The 26,180-nt window shown below is 57.0% G+C and overlaps 8 protein-coding genes and 1 non-coding gene across 9 annotated transcripts; 4 read left to right on the top strand and 5 right to left on the bottom strand.

Annotated features, from left to right (window-relative positions):
- Nucleotides 1-519: 519 nt before the first annotated feature.
- BO70DRAFT_364832 (putative mRNA-nucleus export ATPase (Elf1)) lies at nt 520-4,537 on the top strand. Its single transcript, XM_025543911.1, has 5 exons — nt 520-2,797; nt 2,844-3,410; nt 3,467-3,926; nt 3,962-4,137; nt 4,197-4,537. Exons 1-5 carry the CDS (start codon nt 741-743, stop codon nt 4,252-4,254), a joined length of 3,318 nt encoding a protein of 1,105 aa, XP_025396396.1. The 5' UTR covers nt 520-740; the 3' UTR covers nt 4,255-4,537.
- On the bottom strand, nt 4,454-9,017 carry BO70DRAFT_431675 (putative sodium P-type ATPase; the record flags this gene model as incomplete). Its single annotated transcript, XM_025548260.1, has 6 exons — nt 8,667-9,017; nt 8,263-8,528; nt 6,130-8,167; nt 5,814-6,016; nt 5,528-5,748; nt 4,454-4,623 (listed from the first exon to the last, which is right to left on the bottom strand). The coding sequence occupies exons 1-6, from the start codon at nt 8,895-8,897 to the stop codon at nt 4,454-4,456; spliced, it is 3,129 nt and encodes a 1,042-aa protein (XP_025396397.1). The 5' UTR covers nt 8,898-9,017.
- Nucleotides 9,018-9,544: 527 nt separating this feature from the next.
- BO70DRAFT_364834 (uncharacterized protein) lies at nt 9,545-10,674 on the top strand. The gene is made up of 3 exons (XM_025543912.1): nt 9,545-9,749; nt 9,830-9,991; nt 10,092-10,674. Exons 1-3 carry the CDS (start codon nt 9,664-9,666, stop codon nt 10,345-10,347), a joined length of 504 nt encoding a protein of 167 aa, XP_025396398.1. The 5' UTR covers nt 9,545-9,663; the 3' UTR covers nt 10,348-10,674.
- BO70DRAFT_431677 (uncharacterized protein) lies at nt 10,598-12,882 on the bottom strand. Its single transcript, XM_025548261.1, has 3 exons — nt 12,681-12,882; nt 11,367-12,595; nt 10,598-11,319 (listed from the first exon to the last, which is right to left on the bottom strand). Exons 1-3 carry the CDS (start codon nt 12,715-12,717, stop codon nt 10,879-10,881), a joined length of 1,707 nt encoding a protein of 568 aa, XP_025396399.1. The 5' UTR covers nt 12,718-12,882; the 3' UTR covers nt 10,598-10,878.
- Nucleotides 12,883-13,083: 201 nt separating this feature from the next.
- On the top strand, nt 13,084-14,988 carry BO70DRAFT_342195 (M20 family metallopeptidase). Its single transcript, XM_025541371.1, has 4 exons — nt 13,084-13,321; nt 13,391-14,223; nt 14,302-14,441; nt 14,501-14,988. Exons 1-4 carry the CDS (start codon nt 13,229-13,231, stop codon nt 14,758-14,760), a joined length of 1,326 nt encoding a protein of 441 aa, XP_025396400.1. The 5' UTR covers nt 13,084-13,228; the 3' UTR covers nt 14,761-14,988.
- A 209-nt stretch (nt 14,989-15,197) lies between these two features.
- Nucleotides 15,198-15,307, bottom strand: BO70DRAFT_t269. Its single transcript has one exon. It is a non-coding gene; the product is annotated as a tRNA-Met (tRNA).
- A 369-nt stretch (nt 15,308-15,676) lies between these two features.
- Nucleotides 15,677-17,864, bottom strand: BO70DRAFT_320513 (putative 2-methylcitrate dehydratase). The gene is made up of 4 exons (XM_025540479.1): nt 17,451-17,864; nt 16,533-17,310; nt 16,296-16,480; nt 15,677-16,244 (listed from the first exon to the last, which is right to left on the bottom strand). Exons 1-4 carry the CDS (start codon nt 17,736-17,738, stop codon nt 15,813-15,815), a joined length of 1,683 nt encoding a protein of 560 aa, XP_025396401.1. The 5' UTR covers nt 17,739-17,864; the 3' UTR covers nt 15,677-15,812.
- Nucleotides 17,865-18,640: 776 nt separating this feature from the next.
- Nucleotides 18,641-20,523, bottom strand: BO70DRAFT_297861 (DNA cytosine methyltransferase; the record flags this gene model as incomplete). Its single annotated transcript, XM_025539584.1, has 2 exons — nt 18,641-19,061; nt 19,118-20,523. 2 exons carry the CDS (start codon nt 20,521-20,523, stop codon nt 18,641-18,643), a joined length of 1,827 nt encoding a protein of 608 aa, XP_025396402.1.
- Nucleotides 20,524-21,931: 1,408 nt separating this feature from the next.
- On the top strand, nt 21,932-25,743 carry BO70DRAFT_298053 (amidophosphoribosyltransferase; the record flags this gene model as incomplete). Its single annotated transcript, XM_025539593.1, has 4 exons — nt 21,932-22,016; nt 22,099-23,239; nt 23,293-23,764; nt 24,382-25,743. The coding sequence occupies 4 exons, from the start codon at nt 21,932-21,934 to the stop codon at nt 25,741-25,743; spliced, it is 3,060 nt and encodes a 1,019-aa protein (XP_025396403.1).
- Nucleotides 25,744-26,180: the final 437 nt, after the last annotated feature.

A 26,180-nucleotide genomic window follows, 5' to 3' on the forward strand; every position in this document is an offset into this window, starting at 1 on the left:
TCTTCTGCCTCTGCTGGCCCGGGTTCTGAGTTGTGATGCATGCATCGTCAGGATGCAGTGAGAAGACAGATGGCCGTCTAATTATGCTGTCATCATCTGCACGGGGAGATTTAGTAGAGCGACGGCGGGCGTTAGGCTGTCGACAATGAGGGTTAAGAGATTAAACCGTCTCCATTTGGGGCCGGTAACAGTGGGCCGCCCGTGCGGGGTACCCCCAATCGGATGCCCGAGTGGTGGGTGCCTTGTTGCCTTATCTCCTTGTTGCCTTTCTGCCTTGCTGCCTTTCTGCCTTGCTTTGCGTGCCTCGACACCTGCATGATATGGCACCCGTACCAGCCACACCACGCCCCCCCCCCGTGGCTGAGCTCCGGCCTCTGATAGGCCTGGCGCCTCAGGCCGCCAGGCAGAGATTTCTCGCCGCCCAAAGACGCAGCCAATGGGCCGCCGTGTAAAAACCCGGGCGGGCAGCTTATCGCCCCTCCATCGTGTTTTTTATTCTCTGGTCCTCTCCTCCTCCTCTTCCCTTTCCTTTTCTTTCTTCCCCCGTATACCCCCCCCTGTTGTGTGCATACGCATCCTCTTGAGGATTGCCCTTTAAAAGTTCTGCTTCTGTTTCCTTGTTGACCCTCTCCCCTCCCCTTGTCTTTTTTCCGTCTTTTTTCTCGTTTCCTTTCTTCTGCGACGCCAACACTTCCTCGGTGTCAGCCTCTCCCTCTCCCTCATACCCCTCATACGATATCATGCCTCATCCTGAATCCCCCACACCAGCTATGACCACCATCGTCTCCAAGACTCCCTCCGGGATCCCCCCCACCCAAGAAGAGATCGCCTCCCTCCTCGCCACCGTCTTCGGCGCCGATTCCTCCCAGCAGTCGCTCGATGCCGCCTACGCCCTCACCAACCTGCTGATCCAGAGCGTCGGCCCCTCCGGCTTCCACCGCTACAACTTCCTCCCCGAGGTCAAGAAGGCCGCCACCGACAAGAAGAATGGCGCCCGTCGCGAGAGCTCCATGCTCATCCTGGGCGCCCTATTCGAGCGCTTCCCCCGCGAGCACCCCCTGAGCGAGGTCGTCTTTCTCCTGCAGGACGGGGGCCTTCTCAACCTCGCCCTCGACCTGCTGGCTGACAAGGGTGCCGTCGTGCGCGATGCCGCCCAGTACGCCATTGACGCCCTCTTCGCCGGCCTCAAGGCCGAGTCCCTCGTCAACGCCCTCCTCCCCGCCCTCTCCGCCTACCTCCACCAGACCTCCGGCAAGTGGCAGGGCTTCGTCGGCGCCTACAAGCTCATCGAGAAGATGGCCGTCAAGGCCCAGATGGGCACCGGCTCCCACGAGGAGGAGAGCGAGAAGGACGTTCTGCGCGAGGCCATGGGCAAGACCCTGAAGGACCTCATCCCCCTCGTCGAGTCCGGCATGCACGACCTCAAGAGCGAGGTCGCCAAGCAGGCCGTCAAGGCCATGAACGCCGTCACCACCCTCCTGTCCAACGACGACGTCGCCCCCCGCGTGCCCCTCCTCATCAAGACCATCGAGCAGCCCTCCGAGCAGACCCTGCAGAAGGCCATCCACGCCCTGTCCCAGACCACCTTCGTCGCCATTGTCACGTCCCCCGTCCTCGCCCTGCTGACTCCCCTGCTGGAGCGCTCCCTGAACACCCCCACCACCCCCCAGGAGACCCTCCGTCAGACCGTCGTCGTCGTCGAGAACCTGACCAAGCTGGTCCACGACCCCGCCGAGGCCCGTACCTTCCTGCCTAAGCTCAAGCCCGGTGTCCAGCGCGTCAAGGACCGCGCCTCGCTGCCCGAAGTCCGTGAGCTCGCCACCCGCGCCCTGGACGTCATCGAGAAGGCCATGGCCGACAAGGACGTCGCCGCCGGCGTCGTCGTCAAGGTCACCCCCGAGGAGGTCCTGCTGGTCCTCGAGGCCCAGATCCAGGCGAACGGCGGCCTAACACGTCCCGACGATGTCACCCTGTTCACCCTCGGCAAGAACTACATCGCCGAGATGGTGCGCGAGGATGTCAACTGCCGCATGCACGACCGCATCCCCGGCTGTGTTGCCCCCTACCTGCGCGGATACCTCCCGGAGGACAAGGAGGACGCCGTCGCTGCCGCCGTCCAGGCGCACTTCGTCGAGGAGGACCACCGCAAGTTCGGCAAGCCCATCCCGGATGACCCCAACGAGGTCGAGATCGTCAACGCCAACTTCTCCCTCGCCTACGGTGGTATGCTGCTGCTGTCGCACACCAACCTGCGCCTGCTGAAGGGTCACCGCTACGGTCTCTGTGGTCGCAACGGTGCCGGTAAGTCGACGCTCATGCGCAGTATCGCCAACGAGAAGCTCGAGGGCTTCCCCACCCAGGACCAGGTCCGCACCTGCTTCGTCGAGCACAACCAGGGCGAGGACGCCGACCTGAGCATCTTCGAGTACGTCTGCAAGGACCCCACGATCGCCGCTGAAGGTGAAGAGCACATCCGCAGCGTCCTGCTCGAGTTCGGCTTCACCGACGGTCCCGAGGGCCGCCAGTCGCAGGGCGTCGGCTCCCTGTCCGGTGGATGGAAGATGAAGCTGGCCCTGGCGCGTGCCATGCTCCGCAAGGCCGATGTCCTCCTGCTGGACGAACCGACTAACCACTTGGATGTGGCCAACGTCAAGTGGCTCCAGGAGTACCTGAAGAAGCACACCGAGATCACCAGTTTGATCGTCAGTCACGACTCCGGTTTCCTGGACGAGGTCTGCACGGACATCTACCACTACGAGCAGAAGAAGCTGGTCTGCTACAAGGGTAACCTGGCCGAGTAAGTGTCCCACTCGTTCGCTCCCGAGCCGCACTAACGTCCACAGCTTCGTCAAGGTCAAGCCCGAGGCCAAGAGTTACTACACTCTGTCCGCCAGTATCGTCCAGTTCAAGTTCCCTCCCCCCGGTATCCTGGCTGGTATCAAGTCCAACACCCGCTCCATCCTCCGCATGACCAACTGCTCCTACACCTACCCCGGCGCCAGCAAGCCGTCCCTGACGGACGCCTCCCTGTCGCTGACGCTGTCGTCCCGTGTGGCCATCATCGGTGGCAACGGTGCGGGTAAGTCGACCTTCATCAAGATGCTCACGGGCGAGACCATCCCCCAGAGTGGCAAGGTCGAGAAGCACCCCAACATGCGTATCGGCTACATCAAGCAGCACGCCCTGGAGCACGTCGAGATGCACCTGGAGAAGACCCCCAGTCAGTACCTGCAGTGGCGTTACGCCAACGGTGACGACCGTGAGGTGCACCTCAAGCAGACCCGTATCCTCACCGAGGAGGACAAGGCCCAGCTGGAGAAGCCGGTCGACCTGGGCGACGGCCGCGGCCCCCGCCGCATTGAGGCCATCATGGGTCGTCAGAAGTGGAAGAAGTCGTTCCAATACGAAATGTAAGCATCCCTCTTCCCGGTTTTTTTTTCTCCGACCTTTTTCTAACACTCTCCAGCAAATGGATCGGTCTCCTGCCGAAGCACAACACCATGATCTCCCGCGAGACCCTGCTCAAGCTGGGCTTCTTCAAGCTGATCCAGGAGTTCGACGACCACGAGGCGTCCCGCGAGGGTCTCGGCTTCCGTGTGCTCGACCCCAAGATCATCGCCAAGCACTTCGAGGACGTTGGTCTGGACCCCGAGATCGCCACCCACAACGAGATCTCCGGTCTGTCCGGTGGCCAGAAGGTCAAGGTCGTGTTGGCCGGAGCCATGTGGAACAACCCCCATTTGCTGGTCCTGGACGAGCCGACTAACTTCTTGGATCGTGACTCCCTGGGTGGTCTGGCCGTGGCCATCCGCGACTTCAAGGGTGGTGTGGTCATGATCTCTCACAACGAGGAGTTCGTGGGCGCCCTCTGCCCGGAGCAGCTGCACGTCGCCGACGGCCGCATCGTCTCGCGCACCAACACCGCTGTCTCCCTCGACCGCTTCGAGGACAGCGCCGCCAGCTCCCCCAGCCCGGCAGCACCGCCGTCAACTCCACCACCACCAGCGCCGCCGCCTCCGCCGTCAACTCCGGCGCCGAGGAGGGTGACCTCAAGTTCAAGGCCAAGAAGAAGAAGAAGATGACCCGTGCTCAGCAGAAGGAGCGCGAGGCCCGTCGCCGTCTGCGTCACCTTGAATGGTATGCCCCCCCTGTTCATCTTCCTCTTTTTAGCCTCACCCATGTCTAACCTATCCCAGGCTCCAATCTCCCAAGGGCACTCCCAAGCCCGTCGACACCGACGACGAGGCTGAGTAATGGATCGATTGATTGACTGTATCTGGTTCTGTTCTCTATTTTGCTTGGTTTGTTTGCATCGGCAGCGCGGTGATTTAGTTAGACACGTTCTGATTTGATAGACGGTTGGCTTTGGCTAAACTTGCTTTACGAGTATATAGATGTAGATTTGCTATATTTGATTTCAATTCTTTGACTTGAGTAGTCAGCTGGTCGGTGTTCATCGCTTCAGTACCGTCCTTTTCTTCTTCTTCTTCTTCTTCTTCTTCTTCTTCTTCTTCTTCTTCTTCTTCTTCTTCTTCTTCTTCTTCTTCTTCTTCTTCTTCTTCTTCTTCTTCTTCTTCTTCTTCTTCTTCTTCTTCTTCTTCTTCTTCCTCTTTCTCTTCCGACCTTAGCCAAGTCCCATCCGTCCAAGTGACGGTATAGATACCTCGACTTGCTGTACTGCATGTACCCTCCCTTTCCACCTACGGTATATGATATGGTATATCGTCATCCTCGAGTGAATGAATATGCTTTATTCCCCTCATCCCAGTCTGATAGTGATAGTGATAGTGATGGTGATGGTGACAACCTTGTCATGTTATACTGTCAAACAGGCAAGGGAAACGAACATTATATCTGTCTGTACCTTACCTGGATTATGTACGTGAGGGCTCGTATAGTAGTACTATATATATGCCGGTTTAGTTTATGGAATAGAGAATGGAATACTAGTGCTGTTCAAAGCGGCTCTATCAATTTAGCTGTATGATGTAAAGGGTAAGTGTGAATATGAATGTACTTGTACTTGATACAACCGACCTACCCCTGTTCTTTTTCTTTTTGTTTTTGTTTTTGTTTTTGTGTTTCTTTTTTTTTTTCTTGTGTGTCCTTTGCTGTCCTGAAGAGACTTGCACACAGCGACAGGATGAGAAAGTGTGAGAGAGGCAGAGAAAGGCAAGTAGAGAGAATGAGAGATCGAATGAGAATGAGAGAGAGAGAGAGAAAGAGAAAGAGAAAACAGAAATCTAAATCTAAACAACCTCCACCTCCCTCCCCCCTTTCTTCTCCCCAACCCATACCCCACCCCCTCCCCCTCATCCCTCGACATGGTCGTATACCGACTAAACCCCCCACTCGCACTCGCACTCGCCCCCAACCCTTCTCCATCTCCCCACCTCTATTCCCACCATCCCTCTTCTCCCTCTCCCTCCCATACTCATACCCCTTCCCTTCCTTCCTCCTAAAATAAGCCCGTTTAAGAAACTTCCACCCCTCGACGCCCCCGAAAAACAGCCCCGCCTCCACAAACACAACCCCCACTCCCACCCGATCCCCGTGTGCTTGAACACCACGTCGTTGATCACGGGAATGTACAGCACCGGGAAGGTGAGGAGGAAGCCGACCATGATGCCCCAGAAGAGGAACTGGTTGCGCCAGATGTCGCTTATCCAGCCTGGGGGGGTCCGGACCTTTGGGGGGGATGAGGATGAGGGGTGGGGGTGGGGGTTTGTGAGCTTGATGGGTTCGGGCCTGGGTGCATATCGAAAAAGCTCCGTCGCAGATGCATCATCTCCCATGCCAGGAACAGGGCAAACCAGGTCATGCAGACGAAGGTGGTGGCGCGGGCGCGGTAGACGGTGTCGCAGGCGGGCGAGTACCGGCTGTTGCAGTTTGTGGCGAGGTTGCCGTCGCCCCAGGCGAAGAGGACGAGGGAGAAGGAGGTGAGGCATAGAGTGGCCATCCAAATGCCGTACACGAGGGTGTCAATGATGATTTCGGGGGTGAAGATGCCTTGTTTCTATGATTTGTTAGTTTGGGTGTATGCTGGAGTTGGGGGGATGGGGAAGGGGATGTAAGATATTTGTCAAAGTTGAATAGGGCAAGGAAAGTAAGAAAGAAAAAGAAGCATACCGACTGAGGCGGCCTCTCCATAACATCCTCGGCGGCCATCTCCATCCCCAGCCCCATATCCGGCAACCCGGACGTGACCATAATAATCCAGAGGATCTCCACCGGAGCAATCGGAAACACCGACTGGCCATTCTCATCCTTAAACACCAACCCGATCAACAGCGTCAACGCCAACCCGACATTCTCCGCCAGTAGATGCAGGACGAACTTCTGGATATTGTCGAAGATGCGCCGTCCCTCTTCGATGCCATTGATGATGCTGGCGAAGTTATCGTCTGTCAGCACCAGTTCGGACGCATCTTTGGCCACGTCGCTGCCGGACTGCCCCATGGCGATGCCGACGTCGGCCCGCTTGAGCGACGGCGAGTCGTTCACCCCGTCGCCTGTCATCGCGGCGTAGCGTCCGCGTCGGTGCAGGGCGTCGATCATCCGCACTTTGGTGTGTGGGGCGCAGCGCGCGATCACGGCGGGCAGGGTGGGCAGGGCGTCGATTTCCGAGTCGGTCAGTTTGTCGAATTGGCTGGCTGTCATTACTAGGGTGTCGGAGATGTCTTTGGCTAGGTGCTTCGTGTCCTGGGGGATGATGCCCACTTGGGCTGCGATGGCCCGCGCCGTCCCCGGGTGATCGCCTGTCACCATATGCACGGCAATGCCAGCACGGTAGCACTCTTCGATGGCTCCGGCCGTCTCGGGGCGAGGGGGATCGTAGAGCCCGATGAGTCCGCTGAAGACGAGGTCTTTCTCGACGGCGTCGCGCGGAGGGGGGCCCTCGGGGCCGAAGCCAGGGCTCTTGCGGCTGGCCAGGGCCAGCACTCGCAGTCCTTCCTGCGCGAGACTCTCCATCGTCTGCAGGATGGTCTCGCGCATCGGCTCGTCCAGGAGAACGGGGGGGGAGCCGGCAGTCCTGGTGACGGAGGAGCATGCCTCCAGCACCCGCTCCACGGCTCCCTTCGTGAAGATCATCTCCGTCGCGTCGTCACGGCGGAATATGACAGACATCTTCTTCACCGTCGAGTCGAACGGATACTCCGCGCGCTGCGTCCAGACAGGCTTGTCGCCCTTGGTCCATCGGTCGCGGCCCCAGTCGAACCGCGTCGCAAACACCTGGATGGCGATATCCGTGGGCTCGCCGCGTGCCTGCCACTGTCCGTTCTCTTCGGACCGATGCACATGCGCCAGATTGGCCATCGCTGCCACATTGAGATACGTCTCCAGCTCTGCATTCCCCTGAACCAACTCCCCCGGTCTAACCACCTCCCCATCTCCCTCCTCCACAGCACTCTGCACCCTCATCTCCCCCTCCATCGGATCCAACGGATCCTTCGCCATCCCCACCGACACAGTCCCAAGAGCAGGCACCCATGCCCTCTTCGTGACCATACGCCCCTGCGTCAACGTCCCCGTCTTATCCGAGCAGATATTCGTAACGGCCCCCAACGCCTCAAGCGAGTCCAGCTTCCTCACAATAACATGTCTCTGTACCATCTGCTTCGTGCCAACAGCCATCGTGATCGTCAACACGACCACCAAACACGCCGGGATCATGGCCAGCCCCGTCGCCACCGCATAGATGATCACTTCGTTATCATTCCGCATCCCGTTCGCCCCCATCACGATGATCGCAAACACCACCGCAATCCCAAACAGCAACAGCGCCAGTTTTGAGAGTTTGCGCTGCAGTGGCGTCCCCACGTTGATGCCCAGGAACCGGCCGACCGCGTCCGTGCAGGTCAGTGTCCATGCTTGCACGTACCACCGCTTCTTGGTCTCGCCGCTGGGCCCGCGGCGGACGGGCCGCCGTTTCGAGTCTTTGGCGCGGAGGGCTGCGGCGATCGCCCCGATTTCGGTCTTCATGCCTGTTCCGATGACGACTCCTCGCGCTCGTCCGCGGGTTACGGTTGAGGAGCTGTAGGCGATGTTGAGGCGGTCGCCTGGCCCGGTGTCGCTGGGGTACGTGGGTTCGGCTTCTTTTTGTACCGGGAGGGATTCGCCGGTCAGGAGGGCTTCGTCCGTTTCGAAGTTCATGGCGTCGACGAGTCTGGGGGGATTAGCCGGGTTTTATGCCCTCTGGAAGGAAAGCAATAGGGAAAGAGAGTATTCTACAGAGAGAAATTGAGGGAGTGAGTGACATACCGTAAATCGGCAGGGACCGTATCTCCCACTTTCAACTCGACCATATCGCCCACTACGATCTCCACGGCCGGGATCGTCCCCGTCCTTCCGTCGCGGGTGACCACCCCCGTGGGCGAGCTAAGTCCCCGCAGTGAGTCCATCGTCTTCTCTGCTGCGTAGTCTTGATACACTCCCACAATGAGGTTCAGTCCGATTACGGCGCCGATTACCCCGCCTTCGATCCACGATTGGATGCCGAAGCTGACTGCCATGGCGATGATGAGGACCTGTGGGGTTTTAGTGCGTGCCATAGCTTACAGGGAGTGGTAGCAAGGCTGTCAGGAAATGGGGAGGGGGTACGACAGTGGGTAGATGTGAGAGTGAGGGTGGAGTAAGCTTGAGCTTGATGTTGGGGTTCAACTAACCAGCATCATCGCGTTAGCAATTTGGCGGATAACAATCTTCACCAGAGAGATGCCCTCGTCGCCTTCCAGGTCATTCGGCCCGCAGGTCTGTAACCGGGTCTGGGCCTCGTGACTGCTGAGGCCATCTTCCGGGTTGACGGATAGCTCGCGCAGGATGGTAGAGCAGGGGAGGGTATGAGCGGGTTGGGAGAGGGAGATGTTTTGGGACTGAGGTTGTTTCTCAGGACCCATGGTGAGTCAGTCCTGTTCTTTGTTTGTTGTCTAATCTACCTAAGTAGGTAAATCTCACGGGTATGCCATAGATTTATTGTATTTTCCAGAGTATGAGCCAAAGGGGTCACTGGAATGATCTAGATCTGGTCTTTTGTGAAACTCCGACGGGTGATGTCTCGTCCTATTTAAGCGTCCTCTTCTTCTTCTCAGGGGCGATATCCGTCTTCCTCTGCTGGGCGAATCCTCTTGGCGAGTGTATAGACCGATGCCCAGACCGGCCAAGCACCAATCACGCGTCGTCGGGTCGGACATCTTGGCGCGAACCTTGGATGGGTTCTGGCTCTCGCCTCGCCGCATATGACGCAAACGACCGCGGATGTCCACACGGGGGGTCGGTCGATGTTCGGCCGCGCGGCGACTGCGGCAGGCCAGCGCGCGATTGGTGCTGCGGCGCTGCCTGCCCCAGCGGAACGCCAAGGTGGTTCCGGAGCGCGGGAGGCTTGGCGCCTCTGGAAGGCATCTCCGCCTGGGATGGACGGCCCTCCGATGGTTCAGACGCGCTTGGCGTGCTGCTGCGGGGAGGGTCTGAGAGCCAGTCGCTGGCCAACCTTAAAACCAGGCCTCCGACCTCCTGGGTCTACCCCGGCATTCACTGCACCCCACCTCCTTCTTCTGGGCCCTGGGGAGGGGCAAGTGGACTGCTGCGTGTTGGCCGATCTATCCGACGCAGCTGCTGTGTCTCATTCGATCTATCATCCCTCCTTGTCCTCGCGTGCCCGCTGCCATGACTCCTGAGCAGTCTAGCTCCAGCATTGTCGGGGTGGTGGTGGGCGCAGTGCTGTTGTTTGCGGCCATGAGTTTCGTCCCGCTGTAAGTGCTCCCCTTCGGTGTGATCGCACATTCGATTCTGGAAGCAGTAGAATGTGAGCGTTCTTCTCTGACCCGACTAGTGCGATCCTCATGTACCATCGTCGAACACACCCCCTGAGACGCGACAGTGAGCTCCGCGACCTCACCACAGACGGCACCATGCGCCAAGTCTCCGTCGAGAGATGGCTGGAAGAGCAGACCCGGGCGGATAACGAGCACTGGGAGTACGCGCAGGAATCCTGGTAAGGCTGTCCCATCCTTGGTCGCGCCAACGCTTGGCCCGTGATACGCGGGCTGTTAGTGGTCTTGGCCTTCGGACCCAGAAACTGATGCGTGGGGTAGTCCTATCTGTTTATCGGGTCTATTGGCCCCCTCTCAAGACACCCTCCCGTATCCGGAGCCCGCCTGCATCGCACCTTCGCCCCCGGATGAAGCGACCCCAGAGTCCATGGAGAGAGGTCGGGCCGGAGGGGGGAGGAATATCCTGGTCCTGAATCGATGTCACCACGCATTCCATGCTTCCTGTCTGGCCTCCTGGTTCGAGTATCACCAGTACAGGTGCCCAACGTGTCAGACATCCTATTCTCCTCGCAGGTAGGACGGGTCTGCAGTTGTAATGGGGCTCCTTCTATGTCCTCGACAGTGCATCGCGCCAAGACAATGGTATTCTGGTCGGGAAACTCTAAGTTTGTTAGGTCCACAGCCACCGGTCTCAATGAAGTCATGTACACGAAACATGTGATTTTAGACAGACACTCGGGGAGCGTTCTGAACGACCCACGAGTTATCACTGCCTGTCATGCAACACTTGAACAGACACTTTGTGAGGAACCTTCTGGGCGACTGCTCAAATCAGGGCGTCAGATAAGTGAATGTCGAGGCATGTAATTTTAACCGGAAAAAACTTCGCAATGTACGCCTTAATCTCTTGCAGGTTGTCTGGCTAATGCCGGCAAAGAGCAGCTAGAGCCATTCACAAGGCTAGTTATTACCGACATGCGTTTTGAGGCGGAATCGGCCATCCTGCGTATCCAGAAGAGGTTGACAAGTCGTGCAGATGTCTTCGTATCGTGTCCAGATGTGACACCAGGCGCAGATCTCCTCGTTGACCACACAAGCCCGTCAACTCTTAAGTGCATAAAGGCCTCTGGCCTTGTGCAAACGGATCGCTTCCCTGGATGATCTCGTCGAAGCGCGTACTGGCACGGGCGTAGTTCAGCCCGTAGCGACCCAGCTCATGCAGCCGGATTGATACCCAATCCTGGTAGATCCTGTCGGGTGTGGCAATGCCTGCGATGAACAGGGGCCAGGTGATCCGCAGCATCAGGTGTGGACGGCTGCGATGGAGCTTCAAGGACAGCTCCAGAACGCGAGACACCGCTTCGTCCAGAGACATCAGTCCTGGCCGGTGGTTTTGCTTGGCAAGATCCTTGAAGCACAGGTGGAAGTAAACTATCGTGCCGTAGTAGGTGATTGCTGCCCAAAAGATGGTTTCAATCACGCGACGCCCGCCTCCGACGATGTCGCAGGACGGTGCGGATTTCGCTGACGACAGTAGAGTATCGTATTCCTGGCGCTGTTAGCCTTTGACGAGTTGACATCCCCGCTAATTCTTACATCAGACAGCATGAGGAGCTCATCAATGATCCCCTGACACGAGGGACAGCCCTGACGAAACAGCTCCGTGATCTTGAACTGTGTCACATGGCTTCTATGGTACAGTGTCAGCCCCGACAGGTTCTCCAGATCATCCAGCTGGGCAGTCGCCGGGTACGACTCCCCCCAGAACCGGGACGGCGATTGTCTGCCGATGCGGTAGAGTTCCGCCAGACTCAGTCCCGCGTTTTCCGTTTCTTCCTGGATGAAGAACTTGAACAGGTCGGCATCCAGCCTGGCAGCCCCAGGACCAGAGAGCAGAGCGCCAGGCGTAAAGAAATACAGCGTCCAAAGCAGAAATAGCGGGACGGCTGTATTCCGAAGCCGGCTCTTTGAGATCTCCCCGCCACCCGGTCGTTCAGGCGGAAGGGCCAACCCCTTGCTCCCCATCTCGTTCTTGGGTCCGGCCGCCGGTTTAAAATCTCCAGCTGTAATGGCAGCTTGCGGAGGTTCCAATTGCTTGAGCGAGGGCACGACATGGTTGAACAGCAGGCTTTCGATGCCACGGATGTGGATATTGATTCCCGCAGTGCCGCTCCCAAACCGGTTCTCGTAGTCGATCATCATCCACAAGGTAATAAAGATCGCCTCGATCTCTGCCGGGGACTTCACGTCCGGTTTCAGCGCCTCCCGGAGGCCAGACAGGGCTCGACCGTAGTGCACCCGGCTATCCACGTCGGACAAGTCCTGAACCGAGGATTCCTCCGCCCGGGCATAGAGACGCGACCTATTGATCTCGCTAGAGGTAGTCGCCAGCATCATGCTCATGACCATGGGTTCCCTGACGGCGATCTTGTGGTACGCATATGAGACGGTGGACCACGGCCAATGCTTGCCCAGGATGACGACCAGCGCGGAATCCTGGAGATATCCTAGACAGGAGCGGTCGAACACCGACAGCGCTAGGGAATTAGCAGCCTGGATTCTCGTCTCTGAGCCTCCGGGCGGAGATAAGGCCACGGTGGGCGACGGGGTCGGGGGGACATGGGCCGGGCGTTTCACGGATCTAGTGAGAACGCCCACCGTCTTCGCCAATGAGGCCTTGGCCGGTCCGCGTGGGATGGGGCCACCCTTCCACTCGCAGAGGATCTGGGCGGCGGCACAGCGCCTGCACTGCGGCTCCTTCTGGCCGGGGACGGATAGTTTCTCCTCGTCGCATTTGACCTTGCGGACTCGACACGTGCGGCAGCCTGGAGGGGGGAGAAGGGGAGGAGCTGTCAGTTGGCGTCGGAGAGCGCTATGTAGACGATAGCCAGAAGCAAGGCGGGTCCTCACCGGTCCTAGAGCGAGTCTTCCTGCCGAGGGTGTACATCGTCCTATCTAGGCTCCACAGATTTGCTGTCGAGACTTGATCGTGGGGTTGGTGTGGACAGGTCCATTGGCGTGAGGGAGCCGAGAGGCGAGCGCGACATTGAAAAGAAGATCAAGCGCGGAGGCGCGGGGAAGATTGTGCACTGGAGTGACAGGCTGACAGCATAGATACTAGTACGTACGACGACTAAGTACTGACACCTGCCGATGCCGGAAAAGCCCCGGCCCGCTGCACTGCCGAGCCGAGGCTGGTGATTGGCTGCGTCGGCAAGAGTCAGGTGACTTGGCCGACAGCCGTCCAATCACAGGTCTGTGCCTGGGGCCACCATCGGCAGTGGCGATGGTGCATCCTTATTCCTTACGAGTAGTTAGTTACTCCTCCGCACGGCGATGACACTGACACGCATTGTCCTATCTTTGTTATCACCCATCTATAAGATGCACCGCATCACAGCATTATCGCAGATGTATCACTCAGTCCCCGGTAGTACACAAACATCCATCCCCTTACGATGTACCTCCCCGCAACCCAGCAACGCTTCATCGGCAGCGTACAATCCGCTCTCCAGAAATATGACGCCGAATTGAAAGCCATCAACAATAAGGTATGTTCTTTATATTATCTGAACACCACTCTCTTTTCTTCTCCTTCTCTCTAACCCCCCCTACCCAAGATCTGGTCCACCCCCGAACTTGGCTACGCCGAACACCAAGCCCACGACAACATCTGCGCGCTCTTCGACGCCCTCACCCCTCACGGCTACAAAGTGACCCGCTCCGCCTGGGGTCTCGAAACCGCCTTCGAAATCACCTTCACCAACAACTCCGATCCCACCCCCAACAAATCCAACCGCACCATCGTCTTCAACGCCGAATACGACGCCCTTCCCGGCATCGGCCACGCCTGCGGCCACAACCTCATCGCGACCAGCTCGATCGCCGCATTCCTCGCCACCTGCGAAGCCCTCACATCCCAGTTCCCGAACGCCAATGCCACCACCCCAACCTACACAATCCGCCTCCTCGGCACCCCCGCCGAAGAATCCTACGGCGGCAAGGTCCACCTCCTCCAAAACGGCGCCTACAAGGACGTCTCCGCCTGCCTGATGGTCCACCCGATCTCCATGGCCCCCGGCCACCCCAATTTACTCAGCATGGCCACCGTCCTGCCCGGCGGCTTCCTGGCGAATGATAAGTTCCGGGTGACCTTCACGGGCAAGCCGGCGCATGCGGCGGCCGCCCCGTGGGAGGGCGTCAATGCCCTGGATGCGGTGGTCGCGGCGTACGTGAATATCAGTTTGCTCAGGCAGCAGATTCGCCCCGAGCAGAGGATTCATGGTGTCATTGTGAATGGGGGGGACAGGCCGAATGTTATCCCGGGGGAGGCGACGGTCGAGTATTATGTGCGGGCGAGGACGAGGGCGGAGTTGCGGGCGTTGACGCAGAGAGTCGTGAGGTGTTTTGAGGCCGCGGGGGATGCGACCGGGTGTGGGGTTGATATTCAGTGGTAGGTCCCTTTTTTTTTTTTGCTTTGCTCTGGTTTGTGTTGGATGTAGAGTAAGATGCCAATCTCTATGCAATGCAGGGGCATATCCTACGACGACCTGAAAACTAACACGCCGCTATGCGAGAGCTACGTCTCCGTCATGCGGGCCATGGGCCACCACACTCTGTTGAATAACGCCGGGCAGGCGAGTGAGTTGACCGGTGCATCGACGGATATGGGTACGTTATCCAACTGGTGGCCATTTTATTCCCCGGTAATAAAATACTAACCCTCACAGGAAATGTATCCTACGCCGTCCCCGGATTCCACGGCCTCTTCACCATCCCCACCGAGGGGGTGAATCATACCCCGCTGTTCACGAAGGGGGCGGGGTCCTCCGAGGCGCATGAGCGCAGTCTGGCTTGTGCGGCGGGGATGGCTGTCGTAGCGTGCCAGATGGTCGTGGATGATGAGTTCGCGAGCAAGGTGAGGGGGGATTTTGAGGGGGGGAGTAGATGGATTCTGGGTATTGTGTCTTGTCGTTGGGTCAGTAGGTAGGTAGGTAGGTAGGCTTTTGTCAGATAACTTACAGATACCCCCTAGACTGAAAGGTTGTCTCGATGTCTCGAAAACCTTCTAGCTGCCTTGGAGATAGAGGTACTATTTGTTGTATGGTGGATTCTTCTTGTAGGTGGATGAGATGTGGGAGTGGTGTTGCTAAGGTTATGTCTCTCCCTTGGTGAGTAATGAGAGAAGAAAGTAGATACTAGGTAGATGCAAAAATGCAAAGCAAATTGGTGGCCAATCTATCTACTACTACTACTATCTACTATATAGTATTTACAGTAGTGTACGGAGTAGTTGTACACAGCATCGAACCGAGTCCAGTCCAGTCCAGTCCAGTCCAGTCCAATCCGATGCGGTGCAGCCTGGATCTGCTCCACTCCTCTCCACTCCACCACCCAAAAAAATCAAAACCAACCCCAAAAAAGAACTGTCCTCAGGGAGGTTCGAACTCCCGGCCTTGGGATATCCAAGAAGTTGTTACTTCCTAGTCATACTATTCATATGAGACCCACGTGATAACCAACTACACCATGAAGACTTGTTTGATGAAGATACAGCCGAATTATAGTTCCTTAAGGGTGTACAATATTCCAAGTTGCTTTTCGCCCTGCGCACCAATAGTCAACCAACCATTGTATTTTCAGTGGCGGTGGGTGAGGGTATTTTCTAATTATATATGTGGGTTGAGGTGTTTCAGATGATTATTTTTGTAAAAGGGGGGTTGTAGGTACTATTATGTGGTAGATTCGGTTCTCTTCGTTGCAGACGAAGACGCAGACGCAGACGCATCGGTGTTGCTGTGCTGTTGGCAGCGCGTTTGACGGGGCGGATCTGGCTGTGGATCTGGCTGGGTTCGCGCAGTCTGTCTTGTCGAAACTACTACATCTCATGCGGAACTTGGTCACCGGTAATTTGAAAATGTCTTTATTCTGCAAACATGCTTGTCTCATACATCATATCCTGCTGGCTAGCTCAAAACACGCTCTGGTTGCTTTCCAATCGCCAAAATTAAACCGGCAGCTCTATCCCACATATTTATATCTCTACTGCGCGGCCACCATCTTGTCCTTCACGTACAGATCAACGTAGCTGTCCACGTCATGGCTCTCCAGAGCAGAGCGGTTCCAGCCCAGCTCGATGAGCTCGTCAATGCGGCTCTGCTCGAAGTGCGCCTCCAGGTGACGCTTGTACTTGGCCAGGATCTCGGGCTTGGCCTCCTCGCGGCGCAGGCGGTGGCCCAGAGGCGCCTCCACGACCACCTCGTCGAGCACGGTTCCGTCCTTCAGGGTGACGGTGAGCGCGTTGGGGATCGTGCGCTTGCTGGGGTCGTGGTAGTCCGTCGTGAACTGGGGGTCCTCGACACAGCTGATGCGCTTGCGTAGGTCCTCCAGGAGCGGAGAGGTGGCGGCCTCCGAGCCGTCGGCGTAGTCGCTGGCTGTCAGCCGGTTGAAGACCAGCATGGTCGCAACCATGTACTACAATTTTATTAGCATGTTTGTTGCATGGTATTATTCCGAAAAGCTCACCTGAACACAGTGGTCACGGTCCGCAAAGTTGTCCATCGCCTTGAACTGCTTGTCGATGATCCGGATGCACGCCTCGTGAGTGCGGTTGCTGATCTCCTTGATGTCCTTAGCGCTCTTGCCCAGCGCCTTCAGCTTCGCATTCACGATCTGAGCCGCCTCGATCGCGGTCTGGGAGTGGAACTCCGCTGTGATGGAACATTAGTCGTCTTCCGTCTGCCGGGTTATTGCCAGACTTACCTGGGTAAGAAACCTTGAAGAGGACGTTCTCCATGACGTAGCTGCCGTACGGACGCTGGAACTGGAACTTGTTGCCCTTGAATAGGACATCGTAGAAGCCCCAGACCGGGGCAGAGAGGACGGTGTGCAGACCACCTTCTCCCTTCTGCACCTTCAGGACCAGGTTGACGGCCCGCTGACAGGCGTCACCGGCCGCCCACGACTTCCGGGACATGGTGTTGGGGGAGTGTCTGTAGGTGCGGAGGGACTGGCCATCCACGAACGCCTGGGTGATCGCGTCCGCAGTCTGCTTCTCGCTCAGACCGAGCATCTTGGAGACCACAGCCGTGGTCGCAACCTTGACGAGAACGACGTGGTCCAGGCCGACCTTGTTGTAGGAGTTCTCGAGCGCCAACACACCCTGGATCTCATGGGCCTTAATCATGGCCTCCAGCACATCCTTGACCTTGAAGATCTTGCCTCCGGCGATATTACCTCCAGCCCGGTTGGTGCGGGAGACCCAGTCCGCGACCGCCAGGATACCACCCAGGTTGTCGGAGGGGTGACCCCACTCCGCGGCCAGCCAGCAGTCGTTGTAGTCGAGCCAGCGGATCATGGCACCAATGTTGAAGGCACCGTTGACGGGGTCCAGCTGGTAGGGGGTTCCGGGAACACGAGTGCCGTGGGGGACCACCGTGCCATCGACCACCGGGCCCAGCAGCTTGGCGCATTCCTTGAACTTCAGCGCCTCCAGCCCGCATCCCAAGGTGTCAAGAAACACCAGACGCGCGGTGTCATACTAGAAATCGAGATCACATGTTTTGTCAGAATACCAGGTGTAGACGAAGAAACAGAAGCCCCAATGTTCACTCGACGGACGGGTCGAACGGGGAACGGGGAACGGGAAATGGGGAGCCGGGCGGGTATGGGGGGACCTACCGCCAAGTCGGAGTCGACCTTGTAGTTGTGGATGTAGTCGGCCATGTCCTTGATCTCGGGGTCGTAGGCCTTGTCGCCGGGCACGACGGGGGCGGCATGCTGAAGGGCGGCCATGGTTGAGAATCGAGATACACGGGGGAGTGTAGAGGCCCTGAGGCTGTGATGGGCAACGGAGGGGAGGGAGGAGAGGGACGAGGAGGAGGGCCTGGAGACGGAAGCGATGCGGGAGGACCAAGTGCGGGGAGACCTGTGGGTCAGCCGTCTCAGCGCTGAACAAGAGGCAGACATGGCGCTGCAGGAACAGAAGGGAAGGAGAGAGGGCGCAATACCCGAGAGACAAGATGCAATGGAGGGAGGAGAGTGGTGCAGCGAGGCGATCTAGTGAGAAAGGGAGGGGGAGGAGGAAAATAAAAGGACAGGCAGGACAGGGAGAGCGACGGAGACGGTGAGTTGCATTGCTGGTCCGCCTGAGCTCATTATTGCTCCCGCCCGGGGGGGAGCCTGGAAGCCGAGGCCACCGCACGGCTATTGCCGGCTGGGCCGAAGCCTCTCTCTCAGTCTCTCAGTCTCTCTCTCTCTCTTCCTTTGCTCCCACAACCTCCTCATGGAAGTAAGTCTCCCCCCAGAATCGGGCCAAAGGGGTCCCAAAATTCAGAACTTCAATTGCCTCTACCATTGGCTATCCGTTCATTTGCATGTGGCCGTCCCAGGCTTCTTTCTCCCTTCCTTCCCCCGAGGTCGAGAAATCCCATCGAGGCACTCTGGTTTCCTGCGCGGCCGAGAGCAGCTGCTAGTCACTTAGCACCATGCACGAGAGCCACCTTGCTTACACAGTAACCTCATCGTGCAGATTGACGCACACTGATCATCCCGCCCGGTTCAATATTCTTGGAGATGTCACATCCTTTTTATTGTTCTCTTTATTTAACATTCGGCAGAGCTAATACACCAATTGTCCCATGGGGTTTCTGTTATCCTGCTTCCTCTTCTGCCATCTCCTCGTTCCCGCGGCCATCATTCTTTCATCACCCATTAATTAATGGGAGGAGGCATGTGGATCTCGGCGGCGGATCATCCCCGTCCATCCCTTCCTATTGACAGGCGCTGGCTCCACCCGCCGAGGACACCAAAGCCCGCCGGGTTGACACCAAGAAGAGTCAAAGCGGAAACAGGAACGGATCTCGACAGTATCAGCCATGTGCTCTCATCTCTCTCTCGTCCGTCGCATTCAGAGAGTCCTTAATCGCTCGATAACAGGCCTCGGCAAGCAGCGGAGGAACCGCGTTCCCGATCTGCTTGCGCACCTGTCGGGGTCCGAAGCGGTAGCTCATCGGAAACGTCTGGAGACAGGCGAACTCGCGGTTCGTAAACCCTCGCTGACCCGAGGGGTGGTAATTGTTATCACCGCCCCCGCAAGTGATGGTGCGAGCTTGCTGGTTGGGGTCGAACGGGGCACGGTTGGGGTTGCGGCCCAGGGCGCCTTCGACATCGTGATCGGGCGCTCCCCGAGGGATCCGTGAGATGACATGGTTGATAGTGCTGTACGGCTTCAGACCAGACCCCGGGAGGCCATGGGTGGGTTTCGGGAGGGGCGGCAGCGTCTCCCCGGGTCTATACACTGTCAGTATGGATGAACGTTACTTGCAATTCCCAATGCCTGGACGCACCCGGAGGCGATGATGATCAACCGTTTTCGCAACTGTGGCACCCCGTATTCCACGCAGTTCAATATCGCCCACCGAACAGAATATCCGATCTCCACAAAATCCTGGATAACGCGATAGAAGGTGTCCTTGTGTCGTTCGAACAGTCCACTCGTTTCTTCCATCGTGTGTACCCTCGGTCTGGCCTTCTTGATTATGTTGGAACATGCGAAGATACATGCCGAGTTGGCATCGTCGGTGGCACACTCAATCGTATGAGCAGCGGAAAACGTTTGGCATGGCGGCGACCCGTGGCTGACATCGATCTTCAGGAACTGGTAATCATTCGTCAAGAAGTTGAATATGTCGGAACCTTCGCAGGCGGCGGTGTCATAGTTCAGTCTATAGGTAGCAACGGCATACGGTGAATGGTCAAATGCCCAGTGGGGGCGCAGTCCGGCCGAGCGAGCACCGCAGGATACCCCGCCTGCTCCGCAAAAGCCATCGCCGAAAGTATACTGTCGTTGGTTTTTGTCGATGACCGGCTCTTCGTCAGTGAGATCGACCAAATTTTCCAAGGCGATTGGGTGGCATTCAGCCTCTCCGAACGGACTGGTCTCCCCCCTCCAGGCACACCGTAGATTCGCGGGATCGTGCTGGAAACCTTCATCGGCTTCGTTAAACGACACGTACTCGACTGATGCGGCCTCCTTTGCCCCTGACGCAAAGTGTTCCTTCAGCCGGCAAAACAGGTCCTGCGGGCGATCCCTTTTCTGGCCGTCTTGGTCGATGTGGCAGTAGTTTGTGAAGTTGATATTCACAAAGCGCCGGACCAAATCGAATGAGACCAGATCTGTTTCATTCGCAATCCACACAAGCTCGTTGGCCCAGCTAGGGATGAACGTCCCCGTGTGGACTGCAGTTCGAATTAGGTGCCTTCCGTTGAATTGTATTTTGTCTGCAGCGGTTTGTAGGATTATTTCGATGCGGATGAAGGTTCCATCGATCAACTCAAGCGACTGGCCCGGGCGGTAAACAATTCCGTTCACGCACGCCTCCTCAAGCAACCGCTCTGTAGGCCATTCATCGATCACTTGAGGCCTATGGGGACTGCTTCCCTCCCAGTTGAGAAGGAGTCTTCGGTAGCATTCGTCGGTGAGATAGTCACCGTCGCTAAAGCCTTCCGTTCCCGAGGTGAGATCAATGACTTCGCAGATATCGACTGACTGCTGGCGGGGCGAGCTGTCGCTGTCACATTTTCGATGACTTGGAGCACAGTCCAGGTATAGAGATCTGTCTGGGTCATTATCGAGTGTGACGCTGGAGGCGTCGGAGTCCCAGTTTGAATCAACCTCGATAGGCTTTGGCTTCAAGGCTTCACCCTTGTCCTTGTCAAAGAGAAATGACCAGGTGGTGGGAAAAGGATCCATTGTAGATGCCATGAAGGCTGCGGGAATCTTCCGGGGAATTGCTCGCTGGGGATTCTGAGCCTCTAGGGGACCTACGATGATACACCGTAAATGCAGAGACTTGTAGGAAGCAAGTTGGGCGCAGAGGAGGATTGGCGAAAGAAGAGTGAGTGGGGCATGAAGTAACACTGAAGAAATCTGAGAAGAGGCTGCACTATAGGGATTCACTTTCTCAAAATATGTTCCAACGCCAAGTGAGCTGACAAGCAACCAAGGAATCTATCAGCTGCCAGGACCGTAAATCAGGGGAAGGGTGAGGTGTGATAGACTAACAGCAAAAGCAAGGCGGTGGTGAGTAAAAGCAGAGGTCAGGCAGCAGTGAGTAAGAGATGGCGAGAAGGTGAGGCCACCAATTCAATGAAGTGAGGTTATTCCAAGTGACCCCAGAACCCCCCGTGGAAGGGGGGATTCAGGTACCGTCCACTGTGATCCATCACGGGGGGGGCACATGCAAACTTGCAGCCTTCAGAGTAGGCTCTGCTCTCTTTGTACTCACACTCATTATAACACCAGACAGTGAGACAAACAAAAGGTCACCAATAGTCCCTGTGGATTGCTATAGTAGTTTCCCCCTCTGTCTGTCGGTCTACTTTGTATAGCAGTGCCCTAAACAGGTAAGGTGAATGTTTCCATTGGGGCCTCTCCCATTGGCCGAGACTGCGACCAATGAGAGGCTGCTCTGAGCTGAGTCATGCCGGCATCGGGCCGGATGAGTCAGCCGGACGGGGGAAGAAACGGCGGTTCGAGGAATCTTCTTGGGTTTAGCGGCACCCGCAAATTTTCTTCCTTTTTAACTCGGTTGGCAGTGGAGAGAAATAAAGATGAGGGCCGTCTCGTCCCTCTCTTCCTCTCCTGAAAAACTTCTTTAGCCATGTTATTCGCTTCACTGATCCCTCCGTGGGCGTGACATTGGCCATCTTTCCGCTACCTAGCCACCCCTCCTTTCCTCTATATGACCCTGGTTATGTCTCCATAGACGTTTCCGGCTCTATCCCATCTTTGAACCCGCCCAATTCCGTTTTCTTCCCCCCCCCCTCTACCTCTTCCTTCCCCCCCCCACCACACTGTGTGTGTGTGTGTGCCCAAGACGGTCTCTCCCCCTTTTAATGTGAGTTGTGTGAATGTCCCCTACGCCCGGCCTCTGTCTGCCTGCCCTCCCCGCCTGTGTGTCTTCACACTATACCCTCTCGCCCCTCTCTATGATGAATTTCGGTTTTTTTTATAGATGTTAGACTTCCTAAGCAAACATTGCGGATATTTTCCGATCTGACTCAAGCTGCATCCTGCAATCTGGCCTTCTCGTGACTTGATTTCTCAAGGACCGACGCTAATCTCATGTGGCTCTACAGAATATCCCCCCGCCGACACAATGTGTGGTATCATTGCTCTGATCCAGGCGAACCCGTCGTCGTCCGCTGCCATCGATCTCCATGAGGCACTTTACCTGCTTCAACGTGAGTTGAGCCCCGAGAGCGCGAGCGCACTGGTCCCCCCGTGAGAGGACCACGGACTAATGTCGGAGTTGCGTGCGCACAGACAGAGGTCAGGATGCAGCGGGAATCGCCACTTGTGCAACCGGCGGTCGCATCTATCAGCTGAAGTCGAACGGTATGGCCGCCAAGGTGTTCAACGATGGCGCCAGGGTGGCAGACCTTCCGGGGTCGATGGGAATTGGTCACCTGAGATATCCCACCGCCGGGAGCAGTGCCAATGCCGAGGCTCAGCCATTCTATGTGAACAGTCCATATGGTATCTGCCTGGCTCACAACGGCAACTTGATCAATGCTCCCGAGCTGAAGCGGTATCTCGACATCGAGGCCCACCGTCACATCAACACCGACAGTGACAGTGAGCTGATGTTGAACATCTGGGCCGACGAGCTGAGCGAGACCAAGAAGGCCCGTGTCAACACGGAAGACCTCTTCGCCAGTCTCAGTCGGATGTACGAGCGTTGCGAAGGTGGCTGGGCCTGTGCTGCCCTGCTGGCCGGGTTCGGTCTGCTTGGCTTCCGTGACTCCTACGGCATCCGTCCTCTCGTCCTGGGCTCCCGGCCCTCGGTTGACGGTGAGGGTATGGACTACATGATGGCCTCCGAGTCGGTTGCTCTGCACCAGCTTGGCTTCGGCGACATCCGGGACATCCAGCCGGGTGAGGCGGTCATCATCGAGAAAGGTTGCGAGCCTGTCTTCCGCCAGGTGGCTCCCAAGAAGGCCTACGCGCCGGACATCTTCGAATACGTCTACTTTGCCCGCCCTGATTCCGTCATCGATGGTATTAGTGTGTACCGTAGCCGTCAACGGATGGGTGACCGTCTCGCTGCCAGGATCCTTGATGTCCTTGGACCGGAAGTGGTCAAGGATATTGATGTTGTGATCCCCATCCCCGAGACGTCGACTACATCTGCTGCGGCTGTCGCCCGGTATCTGGACAAGCCCTACTGCCAGGGTTTCGTCAAGAACCGCTACGTCTTCCGCACGTTCATCATGCCCGAGCAGAAGACCCGCCAGAAGGGTGTCCGCCGCAAGCTCAATGCCATGCAGGCCGAGTTCAAGGACCGAAATGTCCTCTTGGTCGATGATAGTATCGTGCGCGGAACGACTAGTCGTGAGATTGTCACCATGGCCCGGGAAGCCGGTGCCAAGAAGGTCTACTTTGCCAGCTGCTCGCCGGAGATTACGTGAGTTGCTCTGAACGTGTTGTTTGCGATCATGTTGCTAATCCTTTACACAGGCACGCTCACATCTATGGTATTGACCTGGCGTCGCCCACCGAGTTGGTTGCGCACAACCGCAACCCGGAGATGGTTGCCAAGCACATCGGCGCTGACAGCGTAATCTACCAGACCTTGGATGACCTCAAGGGCGCCTGCGCGGAGATCGCCAAGGAGAACGGGCTGTCCGAGCCCCACGACTTCGAAGTCGGTGTGTTCTGTGGCAAGTACATCACGCCAGTCGCAGAGGACTACTTCGAGCACCTGGAGAAGCTGAGAGGCGAGGGTCGCAAGATCAAGGCCCTGGACCGGGCCAAGGAAGCCGTCACCCACGGCTTCGCCAGCGAGAAGGACTTCCGGATGGCTGCCAACGGGGTCAAGCTGGACGCCCAGGGCAACATCATCGCTGCGCAAGACCCGAGCGAGTCTGAAGTGCCCCAAGTGAGCGTGTGCCCCACTCGGAAGCATCATACTGAGGAGGAGCCCCCCAAGGTCAAGGATCGCATGGACATCAGCATCCATAACATCGCTGACCACGAATGATTATGAACTTATGGCCTAATTTATACCATGTGATGGCATCGTGTTCTGATCTGGAGTCTCGGAGTTCGTAGACGGTGGATGCAAATAGACCGGGAGGCTGGCTGGCTGTCTGTTTTGACGTTTGAATACATCTTGGGAACCACGAGGGTTGAGACACCCTCCGTGCCCACGAATATATATAGACCTTGGATGAAACTTGCTACCTTTCTGGACCTTCTGGGCCTTTGGATCTTTGGACCTACTCTGGACGTACTCTCGACGAGATGATGTATCTTCACACTTGAAGCGGATTTGGCTTCCCCCCCGTCATGTGACGCCGGCCACTGTAGAGCCTGGCCCTGACTTGAACATGACGACTCTCTGTCGCTATGATCTAAGAATTCCATCAGACATCATCGTCACCAGTCACCAGGCCATGCGCTTCTGCAACTGCCCCGCCAGGCTCGTCGTCCAGCCATTCCGGACTCATAGTAGTCCTGTTTGATGTGATTGTGTACCACATCGGGGTTGTTACAGTACTACACGATTCCGTGCGACTGCCATCATCCCCACAACCTGTTATTGAGCGATTCGCCATGACACGGGCAACACGGTCTGCTGCGCGAGCGGCCGCTCTGCTGGCAGCTGAAACGCAACCCAGCACGTCCCCGGAGGCTGGATCCTCGCCCAAGCCGGCGAAAAGAGTCGACATCGACGCATCTGCAGATCAGAGCCCCTCTTCCTCTTCATCAGGAAGCAGCTTCAAGAGGCTGAAGACAAACGCCACCGCAGTCAAACAGCACACGGAGGAATCAAGCCTTTCCAGCGCTTTTCTCCGGCCACAACCCCCTTCGCCACCGCAACTCCCTCATAACCTGGGACCACTCATTCATCCATCCCCGACTAGTAGCACAAAGCCGCCAACCAAGGCAGACAAACCCAGACCCGTCATCCTCAAGAAGGAAGAAATAGACGGCCTTGCCAGCGAGTTGCAACACCCCAAGAAGACCAACAACCAATATGGCCTCACGCCCGGCGTTACCCCGTTCCCCGACTGGGTGCATCCCACTCCGGAGGAATGCGAAGAGGTCAATCGTCTGCTCTCCGCCGCGCACGGGGATATCAACATCATCCAACCGGCCACTATCCCGCCGCCATCACTCACCGTCACAGGCTGCGGCGAAGTGCCCTCGGTTCTCGACGCCCTGATACGCACCTTACTCAGCGGGGCAACGACAACAACCAACGCCGCCATGGCCTTCAACGGCCTCGTGCAGAGATTCGGTATCCTAACCGACGGAACCGGCAAAGGCAGCGTGAACTGGGACGCTGTCCGCCAGGCCCCACTCAAAGACATCTTCGAAGCCATCAAGCCCGGTGGACTAGCAGATCTCAAGAGCAAGAAGATCAAAGCCATCCTCGACATGGTGTATGCGGAAAACCAGCAACGTCGCCGGGATCCGCCCCCCAAGCCTGAGGAGGGTGGCAAACTCCTCGCATGTCCGGACAACAACCTCCTCTCCCTCGACCACCTCCACACCCTCCCCACTGATAAAGCCATGGCCGAACTGGTGAAATACCCCGGCATCGGTCCCAAGACAGCGGGGTGCGTGCTGCTCTTCTGTCTCCAGCGCCCGTGCTTCGCGGTCGATACGCATATCTTCCGCCTCTGTAAGTGGCTGCATTGGCTGCCCGAGAAGGTGAACGAGATCACGGCGTATCGGCATCTGGAGGTCCGGATCCCGGATCATCTGAAGTATTCGCTGCATCAGCTCTTCATCCGTCATGGGAAATTGTGTCCCCGGTGTCGGGCGATTACCGGGCAGTCGGCTGTTGGGTGGGACGAGGGCTGTGTCATTGATCATCTGGTGACGAGGACGGGGAAGAGGAAGGGAGTGGGAGTGGGAGGGGATGGTGGGGGAAAGAATGGAAAGAAGCGCTGCGGTTGATTATTGCTTGGGTATTCTAGATTTTTTTTTTTTTTTCAGATCTGTGGGTTTCTTAGCTTTGTTGAGATTATGTCTAAGAACCATAGAGGGTCCATTAAGTTCTCTATTAAAGAGCTCAGGCTCCCTTCCTACCGTAGATTATTGTAGTAAGCATCCTCCTACTCGACAGAACAGAATAGATTGATTTTCCGGATAAATAATTTGCAACCGTGACATTGATCGGCACTTGATACTGTACAGTATATAAAGATATATATCTCTGTGGATCCGTACGGCATGAGTTAGGTCAATTTACCTTCCAATACGGTTCAATTTGCTTCATGACCCATAGACACAAGCCCCTAAAATCTCCCAAGTACAGCCCTAAAAACACCTTACTTATTTCCCCAAATTCACCCTTTTTCTGTATGGTTGTTGTGGAGGAACCCCCGTGACCG

This window comes from Aspergillus heteromorphus (assembly GCF_003184545.1).
Source record: "Aspergillus heteromorphus CBS 117.55 chromosome Unknown BO70scaffold_26, whole genome shotgun sequence".
Lineage (NCBI taxonomy): Eukaryota > Fungi > Ascomycota > Eurotiomycetes > Eurotiales > Aspergillaceae > Aspergillus > Aspergillus heteromorphus.